At 37.0% G+C, this 22,404-nt stretch overlaps 1 protein-coding gene across 1 annotated transcript in view; it reads right to left on the bottom strand.

Annotated features, from left to right (window-relative positions):
• UBXN2B (UBX domain protein 2B) overlaps positions 1-16,415 on the bottom strand; it is a 29,255-nt gene extending 12,840 nt beyond the window's left edge. The window contains exons 1-5 of the mRNA XM_038579364.1: positions 16,285-16,415; positions 10,342-10,445; positions 5,283-5,433; positions 2,567-2,650; positions 1,651-1,760 (exon numbers count right to left, since the gene is read on the bottom strand). Coding sequence (XP_038435292.1) covers positions 1,651-1,760; positions 2,567-2,650; positions 5,283-5,433; positions 10,342-10,445; positions 16,285-16,365 — 530 coding nt within the window. The 5' untranslated portion in view covers positions 16,366-16,415. The remainder of the gene's footprint in view (positions 1-1,650; positions 1,761-2,566; positions 2,651-5,282; positions 5,434-10,341; positions 10,446-16,284) is intronic.
• Positions 16,416-22,404: the final 5,989 nt, after the last annotated feature.

Raw genomic sequence — 22,404 nt, 5'->3', positions numbered from 1 at the left:
ATCAAGTCCCTGACTACAAAGCCACTGCTAGTAATTATGCTGCCAACCGCACATACTTCATTATTCTGTTTTTATGTTTGTCACATTTTCTTGAGAAGTGCTAGACTGCACATAGGTGCAAACTATCTGACTACTTTTATTATGTCTTCTGGTGTGGTCAAATAAAAGCATTTATAAACTGAAATATATACAATTTTATGATATTTTATTTCAATATATTTAAGATAAATATTATATCTTTTGGGGGAAATAATATGTAGGGACAGATTATATTATCTATGGAGTCATTCTTTGAGGACAGTGAAGACAGTATTACAAAATAGAAGACAGCGATTTAATAGTTGACAACCACTATCTGACATCAGTCATGTCTTCAAGGACTCTTTTCTAAAACTGTTGTTGATCATAATTTGTACTTCAGGACATGATTAAAAAAAAAAAAATACCCTCTTTTAGGACATCATGACTGCTTGAACGTTAGCCCACGAAGTTTTTGGCTTATTTTCAATTAAGAATAAATGAGTTTTGATCTACATTATAGTACATTCATCATCAGTATGTTATCTTCCAACATCTTTGAAATAAGCATCAATTTCAACAACAATGTTGATCTTCCCTTAGCAGATGAACATTCCCTTACTTACACGTTCCTAGCTCTTTCTAGTGACTTCAGGTTTCCATGTCCACAGCACTGACTCAAATTATTATTTCCTTGTATTTATCACCACTATATACTACCTCCTTGGACAGCTCCCCACCTTTCTCAATGACTTTGGCATACTGTTTACAGTATTTCTTGCCATTTTTTGGTGTCCTGACATTATTTTGTAGAATTCAAATTCAAATTTCATGCTAGTGTTCTAAAGATATCGTTCCTTTAGAGGTCCTTGACTCCCTCTATGCCAGTGAGTTTCACCTCCACTCCACTTCAGCCACTCTCCTTGGACATATTTGTATCACTTGGAAAAGCCCCACCTTTAATTCCTGAATGGAGTATAACCTCCTACTTAGTCTCTTCACTGTGACTTAAATCTCCTAGTTCATCACCAACCTTTTGTGCTTGGTTGTATTTCTATTTAGGAATGATCACATTGTCAGCCAGTGAAAGAATGATGCAGAAAAGCTTTTATAATCATAGCAAAATCACTTGATTCTTCATCCTTTAGCAAGAGCTTAGTGAGCTATGATATTCTTTAGATCGGTCAGAGCACTGTATATCTGGTTTACTTTCACAAATTGTAACTTCAAACTAACTTTTTAAATCTTCTACCAGCAGAAATGCCACTTTAAAAGATTTCTAATATAAGTTGCTGAATTTCAGGCAAACATGCAATGAGAGCCATCCTGTTAACAGTAAGCAGGACAGTGGCTTAGTAGGATGGGCAGCTACAGGCTAATCAATTGTACTGATTTATTATATTGAGATGTTTCTTCTTGGAACGGGGACCACAGCTTGACCACATCTTGAAAGTGACCAATGTCTATTGCCCCTTCCCACCAAATTAAGAACCAGAGACTTATGGATAGCAATATATCCTTTTAGATACTTAAAAATACCCTTCCCCCTATTTACATAATATATTCTAGTACCTTAAAAATAAAAAAGTTCCACCCTCAGTAACAAATAGAATACAGGTAAATATATCTTACCCTCTTTTAACAGACTCCAGAAATTGAGCATTTGGTGGGTCATTATAAGGTCTCAGTTCTCCGTCATCTAAACTGAAACCATTACTCCATAGTTTAAGCAAAATCTGAACCTTTTGAACATAGGAAAAAAGATAAAAGAAATACAAGAATCCATTTGCATCAAATAATTTTAAGCTTCAAATGCGGTTTCACAACATATTAAACCACCTACTTTATTTCAAATATGGAGTTATTCATTCTATTCTTTAGTTACTGTTAAAGATGTAAATGAACGCATGAGTATTTGCTTGGCAGATTTGTATGTAACTTAACAAAGTGACAATGGCTGAAATGCCAAAGGTCTCACAGCTAGATCCTGGCCTTGATGTACAATTAGTCTGGGTCACTGAGAAAATGAAAGCGATTAGAGTGTCCAGCTGTTACTCCACATCCGCTTTTCTCCGTCATCTGTACCTATATTCTTGTCTGCTGCACAGGGCTTAAATATTTATGTCAAGGGGCAAGACAGAACTTTCAGTGACCCTATAGGGCTAAAGTACACATGTTTAAATGAAATTATAACTCCAAATTTTAAAAGCCAAATCCAAATAATGACTTTAGGGATTTCCCTGTTTATAACCTAGCTAATTCTCTATTAATGACATTATACTATTTATAATAATTACTGTATGTATATAAAGCTCATTTTGACAATGAATCCTATCTTTTTTCAACATATAGAAAATATTTACCATCTAAGTACAAGGCATAATTGAGACACAATATAAAATTTGAGACTAAAAGCTTACACATTAGTCTTAAAATCCAGGTTTCAAAAATAACAGAAATTATATTCATATTACCAATTTTTAACTTTAAAAACAGTAGTCACTAGAGGCAAATATCTGCAACTTTTCATTTTGGTTACTGTACCTACATCTTGCAGTTGATTTTCTCCATAGATGTATTCAGACCGCTTACAAAAGGAATTACCCAATCTGTATCCTCCACCTGTAAATGACTAAAATACATAGCAAATGAGCTAAAAATTCACTATGGTTTATCAGGAAAAATGTTATGGTAATGTGCGATATATATTTCAAAACTAGATCAGCTATAATTAGCCAAACCAGTTTATACTTTCCAGGAAAATTTTATATTAAAATGAAGGTTTTATGTTACTGAGAGGTATATACTTAAGTAAGAAATTATATTTCTTCCCATAAAACATTAGTGACTCAGAAGTTGAAATAATTTAGGCCAATCTTAACTTAAAAAATACATTTATGTACTGAAATATATATTTTCAAGTATAAACAGATTTAAAAAGGCTACCACTAGTATTTTATGATGTCTTCTAATAAAAATTATGCTTAAATCTTATTTCACAAAGTAAATAAAAGTTTCACAATGTAAAAGGAAGAATTTTATAAATGGGTATAAACTACCCTGAGGAAAGGCTCCATAATTACTTTTTAAAGCTGCTTTTATTCAACTGTAATAATCAACTATGATTATACTTTTTGTTTTACCATATTGATCACAAGGTCTTCTATTTCTCAGGTGTAGGATAGCTTATGAGGTAAAAATGCCATTCCTTTTAATCACTGTGCATATCATAAATGAGCTTTTAATGATCATACTGCTTTCTTTTCTATAGACTAAATATATCAACTAACTATATAAATTCCACATTTTTCTTACAGAATCAGAGAAGCTGCAAGAACGCAAATCACCCCAGACTTAATTGAAAGAGTTGTAAGCGGTTAGTCAATAACAAAATGAAAACTAAGATTTATGTTTCATTTAGAATAGTGACTCTTAGCAATGGTTCTCAAGAGTGGATTATCAGACAGGCTTTTTCAGAAGATACATGCTTAGGTATATCAGAAACCTATTGAACCAGAGGCCATATGATAGTTTAGAAATCCTCCCCAAATGATTCTGACAAGGGAACTCAGGTTGAGAAATGCTAATTTTAAGAATATTATGACAATTATACACAAAAAGACACTTGATGTCTTTATGTCTTCTTCAATATACCAGTACTATGTCAGCTGATATAATTATAAAAGCTGTGTAAAAGATGTATACAAATTTCTGAAGGCACAAAAGCAACTGGAGAAAGGTGAGCTTGTTCAACTAATGTAGCAACTGGACACCCATAAACAGAAAAACAAACCTTGTTGTAAACCTCATGTAAAATTAACTCAAAATGGGTCACAAGTTTAAGTGTAAAATGTAAACTATAAAACTTTTCTAGATGACATTTAGAGGCCTACATTTAGAGGAAGAGTTCTCAGATAAGAGACCAAAAGAATAACCTAAAGAAAAAAAAGATAAATTGGACTTTATCAAAATAAAAGACTTTTGCTCTGTGACAAACCCTGGTAAGAGGATGAAGAGACAAGCTACAATCTAGAAGAAAATATTTGCAATCCATATATTTGATAAAAGCCTCAAAACTAATAAAATACATAAAGAATTCTCAAAACTCAAACAGTAACAATCCTATTTGAAAATAGGCCAAAGTCATTTTACTGAAAGGGATAAGAAAGATAATGGCAAGTAAACAAATGAAAAGATGTTCAATATCAACAGCCATTCGGAATATGTAAATTAACATCACTAAGCCACGAGGAAAATGCAAATTAAAAACACAATGAGCTATAACTATACACTTACCACCATAACTAAATTTTAAAATAGTGACAATACCAAATGCTGGCAAGAATGGATTGGATTCCATTCACTATGGAAAAGAGTTTGGCAGTTTCTAAAAAATTAACATATACTTATCATACAACCCAGCAATTGTCCTCCTGGGCATTTATCCCAGAGAAATTAAAACTATTATCTATATAAGACCCTGTACGTGATTGTTCACAACAACTTTGTAATAGTTCCAAACTGGAAACACCTCAAATGTCCCTCAATGAGCGAACGCCTAAACGAACTCTGCACATCCATACCATGGAGTAATATCAGGAATAAAAAGAAAGAACTACCGAGACAGTTAACTACGATGACTTTCAGGGCATTAAGCTGAGTGAAAATAGCTAATCCCAAAAGCTCACATCCTCTATGATTCTGTTTGTATAACATTCTCAATATTACAAAATCATAGAGATTGGAGAACAGATTAGGGTGGCAAGAGGTCAGAGATGGTGGGGGAAAGGGCAGAGGGCGTGACTAAAATGGGGCCGAGGGAGATCTTTATGACAACCGAACAGTATCTTGATTGAGTTGACAATTACACAAATTTACTCATGTAAGAAAATGACAGAACTATATACATACATGGTACCAATGTCAAATCTTGCCTTTGATACTACACTCTAATTATGTAAGATATAACCACAGGCTATAACCACATCATAACCATTATGTGGATATAACCACAGGACCTCTTGGTGTTCTTTCTGAAAATCATATGAATCTACAATTATGTTAAAAAAAAAAGGTAAGAAACTGAGGCAACTTTCAATCATTAATAGAAAGGTAGTAATCTTATGAAAACTGAATACTAAAAATAGAAATATGTAGTTAGAAAAGCAATGTTTGCAAATAATATAAAAACCTATAGAAGAGACTATATATAATATATATATATATATATGTATATATATTTAGTTTTTAAATTTATCACTTACCTTAGATTTGTTATCACCAGAAGCTCTTGTGGCTTCATTTAGAGGGACAGCCCCATGTTCTCTTGCCTCTTTAAAAAGTTCATTCACAATTTTCCCAGTTGAAGGTCGAACTATATGTAATCCACTGTACTCATGTTCACTTGAATAGAACCTTTAAACATTAAAGTTCATGAATAGAAACTTAGAACAAACATAAACCTCATTAAAGTAAAAAAGCTACAGTCTTACACAGTAACTTATTTAAAAAGAGCCACTTTTATGGCTTCTGTGGAAATATTTAATTTTAAAAATGGGATTAAGGAACGAAACAGTTCATACACTTCCTCATGGAGTTTGTGGAGATTATGGCAGTCAAGGTCAGCATTCCACATGAGAACTGGCTTGTCACTTCTTCCCTCCCCCTTCTGTAACTGCTTATTAAATGCATCTCTTGCACAACTTAGGCACTTTTGGTGTGGTGGGTCAAGCAGTGTTGACAAGCAGAATTAAGTCTCTTCCCCTGAGGAATTCACACTCAGTAGGGACCTAGTTAGTGAAGGGCTACACATAGGGAGTTTATTCTTCAGAGATTTTTGGATTCAAAAATTATAATTTCCTGTGTTAAAGGTAAATAATTTAGACCATAAACAATGTTTCCAGCGTATTAACTACACAGTGACTGATTTCTAGTTTGACTCCAACTTCATAATGGTCCCAGGAACATAAAAATTCACATCATTTTTTAATATGATTTTATCTATTTTATCTTTCAAGATGTTTTTCAGTGAGAGTATTAGAAAATAAAGCCAATGAAATATCAACATGGAGACTGCTATATGTTTAACTACTCATACCCTGCAATCCAGTTCCAAATTTGCATTGAACTGTCTCATAAAACCAAGAAGGGAAAACTGTATCAGTGCTGGAGACTAGGAACAGAGGTCACCTTCAAGACTTTCTGCAAAATTAGTACATGCAAAACTGAACAGGAAAGAGGGAAGGGGAGGGTAGCTCTCAAATCACTGTAAGTAAAGGAAAAATCCACTTGGAAAACAAATCCAACAACAGAACCCTATGAACACAAGACTAACTCATAACTGCTGGGGGGAGGGGGGAGGTGGGCTCGCCTCCATCCTGCTAGTGTACCCAGCAAGTACAGAGTGAGTTTGCTCAGAGCAGAGTCAGAGGTCCTCCACAGAGGACCTGGCGTAGCAAGGCCAAACAATACCATAGCTGGTAATATGAGGAGGAGCTCGAGGAGGATGACTTAAGGCAGTTACCAGAAAGGAGGGAAAGAGGGAGGGGGAAATGAAAACAAAAGAAAAAGCCTTCTGTTGTAGCATCTTGCTTCTCTGTCCGGTGTCTTTTTCCTGGAAAGTACAGCTATATAGCTCCTTTCTACCTCAGCTGTGCTTAGAAAGACCTTACAGGAAAAATCTGAAATGGGAAAAGATTTACTAGCTCCTTTAATGGTTCATGATTTTATTTCCTGTTTAAGAAATCTTTGCCTACTGAAGGTCATGGAGATACTCCATTTTCTTTCTTTCTCTTTCTTTCTCTTTCTCTTTCTTTCTCTTTCTTTTCTTTTCTTTTCTTTTCTTTTCTTTTCTTTTCTTTTCTTTCTTTCTTTCTTTCTTTCTTTTCTTTCTTTCTTTCTTTCTTTCTTTCTTTCTTTCTTTCTTTCTCTTTCTTTCTTTCTTTCTTTCTTTCTTTCTTTCTTTCTTTCTTTCTTTCTTTCTTTCTTTCTTTCTTTTTTTGATACTCCATTTTCTCCCAGAAGTTTTATCATTTTCTTTTTATCTTTATATTTTATTGTTTTCCTTATTATACATTATTTTTCTATTTACATTTCCTTTTGTATTTAGATACACAATCCATCCATTTCTCCTCCTTCCTAATTAAGTATGCTTATATCCTTGACTCTCATTCTCTACTTAAACTCCTTTGATCATCAAAATATTTGTGCACTTCTACAGATAACAGCCTCCTCTACAAATGACTTATGGTCAAGTGCTGAATTTATTTATTTATTCATTTTTACTCTTTTTAAAGATGTATTTATTTATTTTAGGGAGAGAGGGAGAGCACGCAAGAGTGAGCAGGGGAGGGGCAGGGGGAGATAGAATCTCAAGCAAGCTCCCTGCTGAGCACACATGCCCAAGGCTGGGCTCCATCTCAAGATTGAGATCATAATCTGAGCCAAACCAAGAGTTAGCAGCTTAAGTGACTGAGCCACCCAAGTGCCCCACTGATGGGCTGAATTCAAAAGCACCTACTGAATGTACATCATTTTTCCAAAACTAAACCTGTATTCCTCACATAAAACTCCCCATTAACAATCACTTTTTTTCCTGTACACCAGATTAAGAACCTTTAGGTCTCAATTTCTCATTCACTTGCTTCCTATATCCAATGTCATCAAGTGTCTACAATAAATTCTTTGAAAGTCTCCCACACTGATTTCACTCTTTCTCCTCCATTCCACTGATGCCACTTTAATGCAAAATTTTATTACTACATTCTTTAGATTAGCATAATTGTTTTCTTCTTAATTTTTCTTATCTTGTTCTCTTAGTTACTATTAATTTTGCACTGTATTTGTCCTATTTTTCTAAAAATATAATAACAGCTAGTTCACTTCATCCTCCTAACAATGGTATTATAACAGTGGTATTATCCCTGATTTACAGATAAAACTAAAGCTTAGGGAATTTAAAAACTTGGCAAAACCTTATTAGAACAGAGAAAAAAACCTTAAAACTGAGGTATATCCATCTCTAGAATCAAAGCTTTTATCACATATATTATAGTTTTTATCATAAAATTTACATTAAAAAACATATACTGCTCCCTCTGCCTGTGCCTCTGCCTTTCTCTCTCTCATGAATAAATAAATAAAAATCTTAAAAAAAAAACACATATACTGGCTTTCCACTGCTTTCTACACAAATACAATTCCCCTTGGCTTTCAAGGCGGTCCATAATGTGACTTTATTCAGGACTGGCTATACAATTTGTGGGGCCCAATGCCAAGTGAAAATGAGTCTCCTTGTTCAAAATTCATTAGGAATTTCAATACAGGAACAACAAAACATCAACCCAAGCATGGAGCCTTTCTCAGCATGAGGCTCTATGTGAATGCACAGGTTACACATCCCTGCAGCACACTCTGCCAGCACTCTACTCTCTAACCTTATTTGCCACTAGACTATGAAAGTTCTGCTGGCTCCTTTTCTGATTCCTCTTGTCATATTTATTATTTTCTCTTCTGTCCCTATTTGTTTCTGGAATCGTTTCCCTTGTCTTTTGCCAAGTAGAATGCATGGCCCTTGGTTAAATCCTAAATCCAAAAAAGGCTTGAAGACATGTCTGACTATGGACTACATATTAAATGATTTTATGAAATTATGGTTTATTTTCTAAGGTGTGATATGTTGTAAGAGTTATAAAGGAGTACATGCTTCCTAGGAGATACATGCTGAAGTATTTAGGGATGAAGTGTTAGGACGATTGCAATTTGCTTTCAAATAGTTGAGTAAGAGTGCTTGCATGATGTTATGCTATAACATGTTAACAACTGGTGAATATAGGTGAAGCATATATAGCATATATTCATTGTACTAATCTTTTGATTACTTATGGGTCTGAAAATTTATAAAATAAAAAGTTTAGGGAAAAATTAATATTCTGTCTTCTTATTCAGGTCCAAAAACATATGTCATTTTTCTCTCTCCTACAGAAAAAAAGATGTGGAAAATGACAGACAAAAAAGAAAAATTTCCAGTGAATTTTTAGTTATTTATTATTTTAAAAATTTATTTGAGAGAGAGAGAGAGAGCACAAGCAGGGGGAGAGAGAGAGAAGCAGACTCCTCGCTGAGCAGGAAGCCTGAAAACGGGGTTTGATCCCAGGACCCTGAGATCATGATCTGAGCTGATGCAGATGCTTAGCTGACTGAGCCGCCCAGGTGCCCCTTTCAAGTGAATTTTTAAACTTCTGGTAAAGTGATAGACTTTCTGTAAATGATATATAATGGAAAAATTCCAAGTATCTCCCCAGTAAGGAGATTCACAGTATTAAAAAGACCTTACTAGGGGATCCCTGGGTGGCTCAGCGGTTTAGTGCCTGCCTTCGGCCCAGGGCATGATCCTGGAGTCCCGGAATCGAGTCCTGCATTGGGCTCCCTGTGTGTAGCCTGCCTCTGCCTCTCTCTCTCTCTCTCTCTCTCTCTCTCCCCCCCCTGTGTTTATCATGAATAAATAAATAAAATCTTAAAAAAAAAAAAAAAAAAAAGAAAAAGACCTTACTGAAAATATTCCTAAAAATAAGAAAATTCAAGGTAATGAAGAATACCTGGCTCTCATCTTTTAATCTTCATGGCTGGCTCTCTTTCTAGTTCAGGAATTTTAACAACAGCAAATATTATCCAGGAGATCACATCATTCAGTGAAAGTATAGACAGGTTCTGGAAGTTCTAGATCCTCAAATTGGGGGCAAGAGGCACACAGGGGCTCCACAAGTGGGTTTTCAGGAACACAAATCCCTTTTTTTTTTTTTTTTTAAATTTTATTTATTTATTCATGAGGGACACAGACAGAGAGAGAGCAGAGACACAGGCAGAGGGAGAAGCAGGCTCCAAGCAGGTTGCCTCTCGTGGCACTCGATCCCGGGCCTCCAGGATCACACCCTGGACCGAAGGTGGCGCTAAACCACTGAGCCACCCAGGCTGCCCCAGAAACACAAATCCTTAAAGACAACGGACAAAATTGTGCATAAATGCAGTTTTGCGGGGAGAGGGGCTACAGCTACTGTCAGATCCTCAATGCATCCTATAAACCAGTGTGTCTAAGAAAAATACTCCTCAGTGGATGTCTTTTTATGACATCTGCCAAAGTATTAGGTATTTAAGATAATTTTTCTGTTCCTTTTAGCTTTCTATTACCATTTTAGGAACACTACCTAAATAATACATTTTTTAGAAATCATAGTTTTAAAGAAAATTCCCAAGGCCATCTAAAATAATTTAGGATTAGTGAATTAAAAAGAAATACGTTTAAAGCCAAAAGAAGACAAAACCTACCTTTGAGGTGGTGTCCGTGGGCTTTTAAAGACTGTAGCTTTAGGTCTATCGGATTTGGAAGACTTGCATTTCACTTCATCTTCATATAATTCTGCCAAAGCCAACTATAAAATAACAGATTTGTTACAAAGTATAACACTAGAAATGAACTCTTCTACACAAGTAGAAATTATGAGTAGAACATGTGATTGTGCAGTACAAATTTCTAATGAAAAATAAAGGCTGCTGTTTCAGATGACCCCCTTCCACAGTAAAACCAATGTATCTCTCACTTGATTAAAACTAATCAAAATGCCACATATAAAAGTTACAACAACTACTTAAATAGTATAATTATTTTTTTAAAGATTCCACTGATTTATTTGACAGAGAGAGAGAAAGAGCGTGCGCGTGTATGGAAGCATGCGCACATAAGCAGGGGGAGTGGCAGGCAGAGGGAGAGGGAAGAGCAGGCTACACACAAAGCAGGTAGCCTGATGTGGTAACCCATCCCAGGACCCTGGGATCATGACCTGAGCTGAAGGCAGATGCTTAATGGATTGAGCCACCCAGGTACCCCTTAATTATTTTCAATTAACTATTCAACTGTTTCAAAAACTGGGAATAGATCATTTTCAAATTTGGACCTACAATTTTCCTATAATAATAAAAAAAAATGCTTGAAGATGTTTCACACCAGTATCAGCCTGCTGTCATCAAATCTCATAAAGTTATTTCATTTAGCTGTTCAAGTTTGCAAAATCCAAGCATATAAAATAATTTCAAAATTATTCTATTTAAAAGTCTGCCTGACATAAAGTGTATCAAGTTTAGGAAAATGAACTTTCAAAGATTTAAGACAATATATTATATATATATATATGTTTTTTCTAACTTTTAGAAAGCAATATTACCAAATTATGCATTATAGATACATGGCTAGGTACCTTTAAGATGAAATAAACATAATGTAGTTCTTAGAATTGGAATTTTAAAAAATTATCTAAATATTTCAGCATTAAGTTATTTTGTTCCCACTTTTGACATCTTGGACAACCATTCAAAAACTTTGCCTTATACCTCCATAACTGGCATGATCATAATCTCTGGAAAATCTTTGGGGGAAAAAAAAACAACAAAAAACAAAATCCCCCCAAAAATCCAGATAAAGTGATCCCTCCAGAAATACAAGAAATATGAAAACTACCTCCAGGGCTTCTTTCCTCAGAAGGAAAAGAAGAATTGTGACAAAGTTAATTCTTTGAAGATTCGGTTAGTCAACTTTTAAAATATACATACACATTAAAAAATATATATATAATATATATACATATATATTATATTATACATATATAATATATACATACACAAAAAACAAAAACAAAAGGATTTATTTTCCTTCCCAATTTTTCCTCCCTACCCCATCTACATACAGCTACAACAACTTCATATTACTGACATGGCAATTTTGTTAGAAATCCTTATTATGAAAGGGCTTTGTAACCTAAAAGAACTGAATTAAAATCCTAACTTGGATTCATGATTTGACCTTGGGCATGTTATTTAACTTCTCTGAGCCATGGTTCCCTCATCTTTAAGTGTCTATTAAAAGAAAATTACCTTGGACGGTCATTTTAAGGATCACAGAATGCATGTGAAGCATAAGGCAAGTGCTTCATTACTAGAAGACATTAAAAAACATTGAACTGTGATTATATCAGTGTTTCATTTTCCCCAAGATTTATTTCTTCAGTGTTAGCTATATATTTCCTATGGTCTCTTCCCACCCTAGTCCCTCTGAAACTAAACAAAACAAAACAAATGAGAGAGATGGAGACAGACACTCTGCCTGACTCCTTGGGTCCAATGTTTTCAGGAATTTTACTTCCCTAAAATCTGTTCGAAACAGTATTCCTTTATAGAATTCCTCTTGAGCCAATTAAATTATTTCAGCTCTATGAATTACTTTTACGTGATTTTTAATCCCATCAGTGGAAATGTTACCTATATCTCAAAGGTCTACTTCAGCCATCCTTCACAAAGCCATTTCTACTTTTACCTTAATGATATTTCTTTCCTAACTCATAGCATATGCTATCCTACCATTAACATTTATATTAAACATCATATTGTCATCACTTGTGTACTTTTCTTACTATTTTATTTCTCCTGCTATAATTGAGGTTTCCTAGATTGTTTCTAATATAGTACTTCATGGTCATCCAACAAATTTATGTTTGAATTATGTAGATAACATATATAGATAAAGTCTAAAATTCAGATTACATTTTCTATGTAGTTTTGTACCTTATTTGCTTTTGTTTAAGATTTGAACAAACCCTGTCACTCAACTAATTTTCTTCTGTAAAATAAATGTATAAAGCAAATGTGTTTTGACTCTGTGGAATATATAAACAAAATAGGAATATGGGGTAAATTGTATTAGAGCAGGGAGTACACCTAGGTGAAAGGTCTTAGTTATTAACGGTACACTATTAACTTAGAGGAAAACAAATGATATTTAGAGGGAATTAATGCTGGGATTCATGATGTCCCTGCGGTATCATATGGTATAAATTCATTAGTAAATATTATAAAGAAATTTAATTTGTATTAGTTGACAAAGCAAATGACACCACACCAGAAAAGGAAGTGATTACTTAAACTGATCAAATTAAAGCACTAGTCAAAACAAATAAAACAACAACAATGACAACAAAGTATCAGTCAAATAAAGAGATAAGAATACGTGCCCTGTGAAGTAATGAAGACTGAATAATCAGGACAGAGTGTTCCACAGGCTAAGCACTTAGATTATGAAGCCACCTCAACTACACAGAAGGAATAAAGTACAGTACATAAGTACTGATAATCTTTGCTCTGGAATTTGAAATGTGAAGCACATGAAAAGAAACTTGAAAGCAAAGTAATCAAGAACCAGAAAATCAAGTATAGAGCAAAAGATTAAATTCTCAGTCTTAGAATGACAACTGCCAGAAGGTATACGGATTTTTAAAAATATAGAATAGCAACATTAACATCACCCAGGAACCTTTGAAAATGCAGATGCTCTAGCCCCACCCTAGACTTAATGAATGAAAAACTCAGATGGGGCCCTGCAATCTGTGCTATATCAAGCCTTCCAGACAATTCTGATACACGCTGAAATTGAGAACCAATAGTATGAAATACTGATATCCAACAGGATTAGGATACTTGTTGAAACTGTAACATAGTACCAGACATTCTTACTCTTGGTTAGAACTCCACTGTCTATCCCATTCCATCTTGACCCTAATAAAGTACTGAAGTGATCTCGATCACCCTCCAACTCTAACATACGGAAATACACAATTAAGAACAGAAATTTTTTTCTTTTGATATTATTCTGCAGGAAACCTGAGACAGAAGTATACAATTAAATATGTTAGCCAACTATTAAACCCATGTGTGTAGACAGACTGAGGGGAATCAGGAGAGATAAAGGTCTCTGAAAATGTTCAGAAATACTAATGAACACTGAGGTTTTTAGGGTGAGGACTCTCAGTAACAACCCCATCCTAAACCTTCCGACTGAATGTTTCCTGATTTGGGGTGATGAAGAGAGCTAAGATCCGCTCTTGGTTTGATATCCACAGATTTCTGCAGTTTTAAATCCAAGGCTCACAGTGTTGGCAGGCTTTCTGGGAGACAACCATCCATGTTTCCTCCTATGCTAAATGAGGAAACCTCTCCTGATTTAGATGCTGACAAACCCTACACTTCCTGGCAGTTAAGATATACATACTTAGGGCTATCTTTTGCTCGTTCCAATTAGTAATACATCATCCTTTTCCTCTATAATACTATGAATAATCTTAGAGCAAGCTGTCTAGAAAGTATGAAGTATCTATTGAAAAGTACAGTTAAGCACAGCTAGATTAAACAGCAAGATAATCAAACAATAATCACTATTCAAAAAACTAGTTGGTGAGAAGAACATTATTCATTTCTTTTAAACCTACTCTATTTCTTTGTACATCATCACTTTGGTTGTTTTCAGGTTTTTTGGCAAGTTCTTCAGATTCGTATTAAATTCTAAAAGAAACATTTTCAATATTTAATGTATTTGATATCCAAATCGCATTTATAAAAAATTAGTTATCTACTACCAACCTACCTACCAGAAAGTAGACAATTACAAAAAAAATCTCTATCCTCTCTAATTGATGAAGAGGAAGGCATTCTCTCAATTATTGACATTTACCAAAATATCTCCAACCATTATTCATATGTTTTTCATTATTCATATATTAATCTACTGGATTAAGTGTGTAAATTTGCCAAGTATTAAGCAGTCATTAACTAAGCTGTTCACACTTTTCACATGAAGAAACAATGAGATTAGAGAAAGGATACTAAGTTACATAGTTTTAACCGTAATGGCATTAGAATGGACTAACCAGTTAAAGTTACAGTATTTTCCTACCTTTAAAGAAAAAGAAACCAAACATTTACCAATCCAGGATAATATGGGAGTGCATAGGTACTTTACAAACATTTCCCCCTTGACACCACCACCATCACTCCTAGTTTACAAACAAAGACACTAAGGATCAGAGAGATTAAGACATTTCTTTTATATTCACAGGCCTACTAAGTGACAGGACCAAGATGCAAACAGAAAAGTCTGCCTGTGTCTCTGCCTCTCTCTCTCTCTCTCCATGTCTCTCATGAATAAATAAATAAAATCTTAAAAAAAAAAAAAGAAAGAAAGAAATTGGTCTAACCAGAGACTCCACTTTTCCCCAACATCCCATGTTGCCTTAGTGATGGTACTCTACCATATAAAAGATGAGGCAGATGAGAGCTTCCTATCGCTGATTCTATTTACTACTACTGAATTGTTATGAGTACTGGAATTATTCTATATTCAGGTCATCTTCTAACCTGACACTGAGCTCTCCATTCTTCAAATTCTTCATTTTATGTACTGCTTTTTTGGCATTCGATCACACTCCACCTTAAAATGTCATGTTCAATACTACTACTACTACTACAAAAAAAAAAAAAAATAGCCTTTAGCACCTCTACTCCCTTCAACGGTGTCCAGCACCAGCCACGGATTTCACGTCCTATTCATCCCTGCACTCCGTGGAGTTTAGCAGTATGTGTGGCATGGCAGGTGGTCAATGCTTGCTGAAAGGTGTAACCGTAACACAACTTTTCTACCAAGGCATGTAGACTGGGTGTCATTTCTACTTTGAATTACTTGTTGATTTTATCAATGGTCTTATGAGACAGGAAACAAACAAACCCCAAGTGAGCAAAGCAGTGCTAAGCATCTGAAAAAGCGCAGTTTGCTGCATTCGTATATAGCCACCTAACGTCATCATGAGGGTGTATCTCGCTGTCGATGTGCGATGTTTCATAGGTGGGAGCTTTTACGACTGGGACGTGCAGCTGTAGGATGAAATACTTTAGCTGACACTTTTAAGGGGGGAAAGCTATTTGATAAAAAAAAAAAAAAGGAAGCCTTTTTATGCAAAAAATCCAGACAGAAACGGCATTCTAGACAAAAAAATAAAAAAAAAAAAGACCAAACCGGCACACGTTACAGCTTCTCGAGAGTTCCTGGCTGCCCGCGGCCGCAGTCAAGCTTCTACAGTCAAACGCGAGGGAAGCACCAACCAGGGGGCCCCTCGGCCGACTCCACGCAGTGCCACGCTAAAGAACAGCTGCTTCTTAAAGTGCAAGTCGGGTGGAGGGGAGGCGAGGCCCGGGCACCCGCGCGGGGCTCCGGCTCCGGCTCCGGTTTCCACGAACACCGCCGTTCGAGGCGCCGCCGCGGGGAGGGCCGCGCCCGGAGTTGCACTTCACCCCCAGGGGGGCTCTGGCCGGGGCTCGGCGGACGCCGGGGGCCCCACACGCACCCCTCCGCGCCGTCGCCCGCCGCCGCGCCCCGCCCCCGGCCGCTCGCCGCACCTGGAGATCCCGCGCGCTCGGGGGCCGCGGCCCCGAAGACCTCTCCTGCTCGCCCGGGTCGGCGCCGCCGCCTTCCGCCATCTTTCACCGGCTCCTCGGCGCCTGCGCCGACGCGCCGACGCGCCTTCCGGGCCCGGTTGCCTGGCAACCGCGGGAGGGGCGGGGCCCAGACCCCTCGCTTCCCCCCGCCCCCGGCGCGCAGGTCCGCACCCCGCTCTTTCTTAAAGGAAAAGGGCTCGGAGACTTTCCCCGCAGGGACGCGGCCACGCAAGCCCTGTGTTCTCTCCGCAGCACGCCTGAAGATGCTTAGGCCGCCCTGGAGGGCAGCATACACTTGCGGGTTCTTCCAACTGCACAATGAAAACATCCTCTGGATGCTTTGCCTAGTAAAAATTGCAGCTCACTTTCTAGTCTTGATCAAACTCTCTCATCTTCCCTATCAAAGACCGGGTGGGACGTCGTCCCCGATGCGTGAATTGGTGTTGAGGACGAAGAACACCGTGAAAGCCCTTTGCACTCAGAGCTGGAGACGGCTCAACCCCCTTCATTCCTCTGAGATTTGTTTAAGCTCCTGTCTTATTCCAGGTACTTTTATGTCCCTGGGATGCAAAGGTAGAAGTAGTAGTAGTCCCGGTCATCATAGAATTCAAAATCTAGTGGAGGGAAAAGAGAGATAATAAATGCGATAGTATAAAATGCAACGCAGATACTAAAATGCAGTTTGCAATAGAGCTTTGCATTAAATGTTGTGAGTGGGATATGGGGTGCGGAGGAGAGCATTCTGTTGGTGCCTGCTGCGTGCACCATGCTAGCTGCGTTCCGTGTGTCATCTCGGCTACCTCTGTTGGTTAAACACTGTTATCCTGTTATATCCAAGGAAACCAGATTATAAATAGCAGCTAGATTCACCTGTTGTCAATGGCAGTATCAGATACCAAACCTGGCATTTGTTGACCCAATATTCATTTTAATACAACATTTTGGCCTGCAAATCCTCAGCTCTTCTTTATGTCCCATAAAGCCAATGGTATTTTGGCTGAATCTTAAAAGGTAAGTGTTTCCAATAGACTTTGGATCAAAAGGGATCACAAGGAATGGCATTGGTTTGAGATACCATGTTCACATTGTAAAGTCCTACATAGCTGAAGCATAGAGGAAATGACAAGATAGTAATGGAGTTAGGGGGTACAGATCTAGATTGGAGATACAGGCTTTGGACAGATTCTGAAAGATCCTGTCTTAGTGAAGAGATGGAATCATTACCTCTGAGCCAGTGATTCTCAAATATTACTGCATATTAGGGCCCACATTAGAACCCTCTCTCCTCCCTACCTAATCCCAGAAATCCAAATTTAATTCATGTGAGGTAGGACTCAAACTCATATTTTTTAAAGATTTTTAAATTTATTTATTCATAGAGATGCAGAGAGAGAGAGAGGCAGAGACATAGGCAAGAGGGAGAAGCAGGCTCCAAGCAGAGAGCCTGACGTGGGACTTGATCCAGAGTCTCCAGGATCATGCCCTGGGCTGCAGGCGGCGCTAAACTGCTGTGCCACCAGGGCTGCCCCCAAACTCATATTTTTTAAGGTGCTCCCCAAGTGGACTTTGCTTCTACTCATCACTGTGTACTAGACTTGCCCTCCCACTCCCAACAATTAAAAAACTAGACAAAGTACATGAAACAGCTATTTTTGGATATTGAATAACAGGCAGTACAAGTCTGTGATAGCCCACAGAAGGGAAACAGGCAAGATGAGCTGTGTTTGCTCTGGTTTTCTGCCTTGACCATTCATTCACACACTGCTGGTAGGAATGGAGAATGACACACCACCTTTGGAAGATAGTTTCTTCTAAAGTTGAATATTCAGTTATTATAAGACTTAGCATTTCCATTCCTAAGATTTGTCCAAGAGGAATTAAAACATGTTTACAAAAGTATTTGCACCAAATGGTTATAGAAGCTTCATTCATAATAACCCCAAATAGGAAACAATCCAAATGTTCATCAACAAATGAATGGATAACATTTTGATAAATGCACAAAACAGAAAAAAGGAGGATATTATGGATTCACACACCATGATTGAATCTCAAAGACATCTTAAGTAAAAGAAATCAGATACAGGGGGATCCCTGGGTGGCTCAGCGGTATGGTGCCTGCCTTTGGCCCAGGGCGCGATCCTGGAGTCGCAGGATCGAGTCCCACGTCAGGCTTCTGGCATGGAGCCTGCTTCTCCTTCCTCCTGTGTCTCTGCCTCTCTCTCTCTCTCTATCATAAATAAATTTAAAAAATAAATCTTTTAAAAAAAAGCAGATACAAAGAGTAAATATCGTCTGATTCAATGTATGTGAAATTCTAGAATAGGCAAAACTAATCTTTACTGGCATAAAGCTGGTGATTGCTTAAGGTTGTCTCTCTGAGGAAGGGTAAGCTTGGGGAGTTTGTCTGGAAAAGGACATATGGGATCTTTCTGAGATGATGGAAATGTTTTATATTTTATGGTGATTACATGAGTATATACATTTGTTTAAAACACACTGAACTATATACTTATAATAGATATACTTTATTATATATAAATTATACATTTATAAAGTTGGTTGAAAAAGGTCTACCCAGATAATTCTATTGTGCAGCCATGGTTGAGAACCACTGACCTAAGGCAACGGGGAGTTATTAAAGGATTTGTGATTTAGAAAGATCACAGAGGCATCAGTGTGTAGGATGAATCATTGTTAGGAGATTAAAAGGTTATAACAATGAGAGGTAATTGGGACTCAAGTTTTATCAGTGGCAGTGAGTACAGAGAGAAGCAATAGTTGGTAGAGGTTTTACGGTGAGACCCAATAGGTGCTGGAATCTACATGAAAGGAGGAATAAAGAATGCCATTCAGGGTTTTGGTTAGGTGGTTTGGTAAATGGCACTATTCACAAGTCACTGAGTTGACAGGGAGAAATAAACTTCCAAAGAAAGAAACAAATCTATTATGGACAGTCTGAATTTGAAATTTATGTGAAACACTAGTGCAAAAATACATCATAGACCAATTGCAAATATGGGTGTGGACTTTAGGAGATCAGGAGAGAATTTTGGTGTGGAGATAGACAGATTTGGTGTTGAGTGCAAGTAGATCAGACTTCCAGCGGTGGTGTGAAATGTGAGAAGATACAAGGACTGACAATACACAGAAACACTAATGTTGAAGGGTTCAATGGAGAAAGGAGAGCATTCAAAGTAGACCTAAGAAATCACAACAGGTAGGATGAAGACAAAAGACTGAAAAAGCTAGTGACAAGGCAGTTTCAAGGAAGAGACTGACAGAGTCATTTCCTACAGATAATCAAGTAAGATTAGGACCAGAACGTATCCACTGGATTAAAGGGAGAGGAGATCAGTGTACCAAAGGTCACTACTAATTTCATACAGAGAACAACCCATATTTTAGTAATTTGAGAGTGACAGCTAGGACAGTGAAGGCTACGTTTTCAATGTACTTAAAGTCAGTGGTGTGCAAGAGGTGGCTTATAGTGGTTTGTGAGAGCCTATTGTTAAGTTTTCGGGAATTTTATAAGCAGTTGTTAAACATAGCCATTATTAAAAGTAAATTACAGGGGTGCCTGGGTGGCTCAGTCAGTTAAATGGCTCAGGTCATGATCCTAGGGTCCTGGGATTGAGCCCCAAATGAGGCTCTCTGCTCAGTGGGGCAGGAGCCTGCTTCTCTGTCCCCTCCCCTGACTTGTGCTCTCTCTTAATGGCACTCTCTCTCTCTCTCTCAAATAAATAAATAAAAATCCTTTTTTTAAAAAAAAAGTAAATTACAGGGACGCCTGGGTGGCTCAGTGATTGAGCGTCTGCCTTTGGCTCAGGGCGTGATCCCAGAGTTCTGGGATCAAGTCCCACATTGGGCTCCCTGCATGGAGCCTGCTTCTCCCTCTGCCTATGTCTCTGCCTCTCTCTCTGTTTCTCTCATGAATAAATAAATAAAATCTTTAAAAAAAAAAGTAAATTACATAAACCTACAATGAAATCATATCAAAAACCAATGTAATAAATACTCAAAAATCATCACTGCCTAATTTTTAAAATACATTTTGTTATTATTTGTGCTGTTGAGGTTATTTACATCTCTTGTATCCATATGGTAGAGATACTAGGTAATGACACGCTACTGCACACCTCTTCCTAACTAACTCCTTAAGCATTCAGCAACAGCATGTGGTAGCTTGAAATTTGCCAGGATGGCAGTATTTACACCTCAGAAATTGGCAACCACAAAAACAATTTAATTTATTTTGTTCAATGTCTACTCTAGAATTAAAAATGTAGTGGGGAAAGTATCCTAGTTAAGACTTAAAAGTATGCTGTGTCTAAGCTGTTGTTATATTATGAAAAGAAAAAAGAAAAAAAGAAAGAAAAGAGAAAAGACATATTGCAGTATTTGAAAATTATTAGCTGATTCAGAAAAGAAGTTGCTCATGTCATGTCATTGAGTTACTTCGATTGTGTTGTTTTTGCTCATATCTTGTTAACATGAATTAAAATAACAACTGACATTCACATGGTCCCTTTGAAATCACCTCTCTTTTAGTTTGTAATAAAAACTATAATATCTCTTCCCATTCTTCTCCAAAGGTATGTGGTTATAAATACCTCACTGTCTCTCCATCCTCTATTTTATATTCTCAAAGTGGTTGAGGAGGTTCAAGAATCACAGCATTTATTCTATAGGGTATAAAGTCCAGGAGCTTCTGTCTCACACTTGCTTCTGCATAGAATATGTATTGTTTCTTGGGGTACTTAAACTGGAAACGTAATTTTATACCTTGTTATATTTAGTTTTTCTTTCCATTAGACTAGAAGATCATGGAGGCTACAGGCCTCTTTATCTCTAGTGCCTTAATATAGAACTCGTAGCATAGTATGTATCTTTATTTTTTTAAGATTTTATTTATTTATTTGAGGGAGAGAGAGAAAGAGGGGGGGGAGAGAAAGAGAGAGAGAGAGAATGATCAGGGGGAGGGGTGGACGGAGAAGGAGAAGCAGGCTCCCCACTGAGCAGGGAGCCCAATGCAGGAGTCGATCCCAGGTCCCCGAGATCATGACCTGAGTCAAAGGCAGATGCTTAACTGATTGAGCCACCCAGAGGCCCAATAGGTATCTTTAAAAAGTGTATAAGTGAGTGAAGGAAGGAAGGAGGAAGCAGGTAGGGATTCATAGCTAAGGTGTGACTATTTCCAAAGACCATTTTCCATTCATGCAAAGTCAAGAAATAACAAGATATATCAACAGAAATTGTCATATATGGATAGGAGAGACAGAATAAAATGCAGGCCTATCTATTTTGGTCTAATATACTGTATCCAACTACAACTTCCCAACCTAAATGAAACGTGCAGCAGTATACTCATATAATTTTCACTTATGCTGAAACATAACTGAGGCTGAGATCCGAGGTCACTGTAGTATATAACTCTTTAAAACATTTAATCTTGGCTTTTTAATGTTTACAGAATGTAGAATATTTAAATCTACCACGACCTTCTGTGTTACTTCTTGTTTTCATTCTACAGAATGAATTAAGGACCAGAGAAATAAAATGAGTTTCTTTATATCACTTAGCTAGAAGGTAGCAGAGCTAAGTTTTGAATTCAGGTCCATTAGACTTAAACATGTATGCTTCTCCTTTATACCATCTGTGTGTCTCCTGGGAGTTTTATGTTTTTTTGTTTTGTTTTGTTTTGTTTTGTCGTTTTGCAGCTCTTGATCCTAGGAATTATTCTCTTATTGAAATTTCGTCAGGGTTCTTCTTGGTGCTCTCTGCTTACCAATCTAATCATCCCTTTTGAGCTTCTAACGTTTTATCTTCTGTTCACCACCTAAATACTAGTGTTCCCTAGAGTTCTGCCTTCAGTGCTTTTACTTTCTTGCTGTCTATGCATTTACTATTCAATGTCACAATCTTGTACCACCTAAGATTATACAGAGAAAATCCTCATTATTTGCAGTAGTTATGTTCTATAGTGTTGCCAAGAACATGAAATTGGTGCATACTGAACCATTGCTTCTAGAGGAAATACAAGGTTAGGTAAGCTTCTGATTACATTTTCATCAACCAATT

The sequence above is a fragment of the Canis lupus genome, chromosome 29 (assembly GCF_011100685.1).
Source record: "Canis lupus familiaris isolate Mischka breed German Shepherd chromosome 29, alternate assembly UU_Cfam_GSD_1.0, whole genome shotgun sequence".
Lineage (NCBI taxonomy): Eukaryota > Metazoa > Chordata > Mammalia > Carnivora > Canidae > Canis > Canis lupus.
The sequence above is the reverse complement of the archived record's forward strand: the minus strand, read 5'-3'. Positions and strand labels throughout refer to the sequence as shown.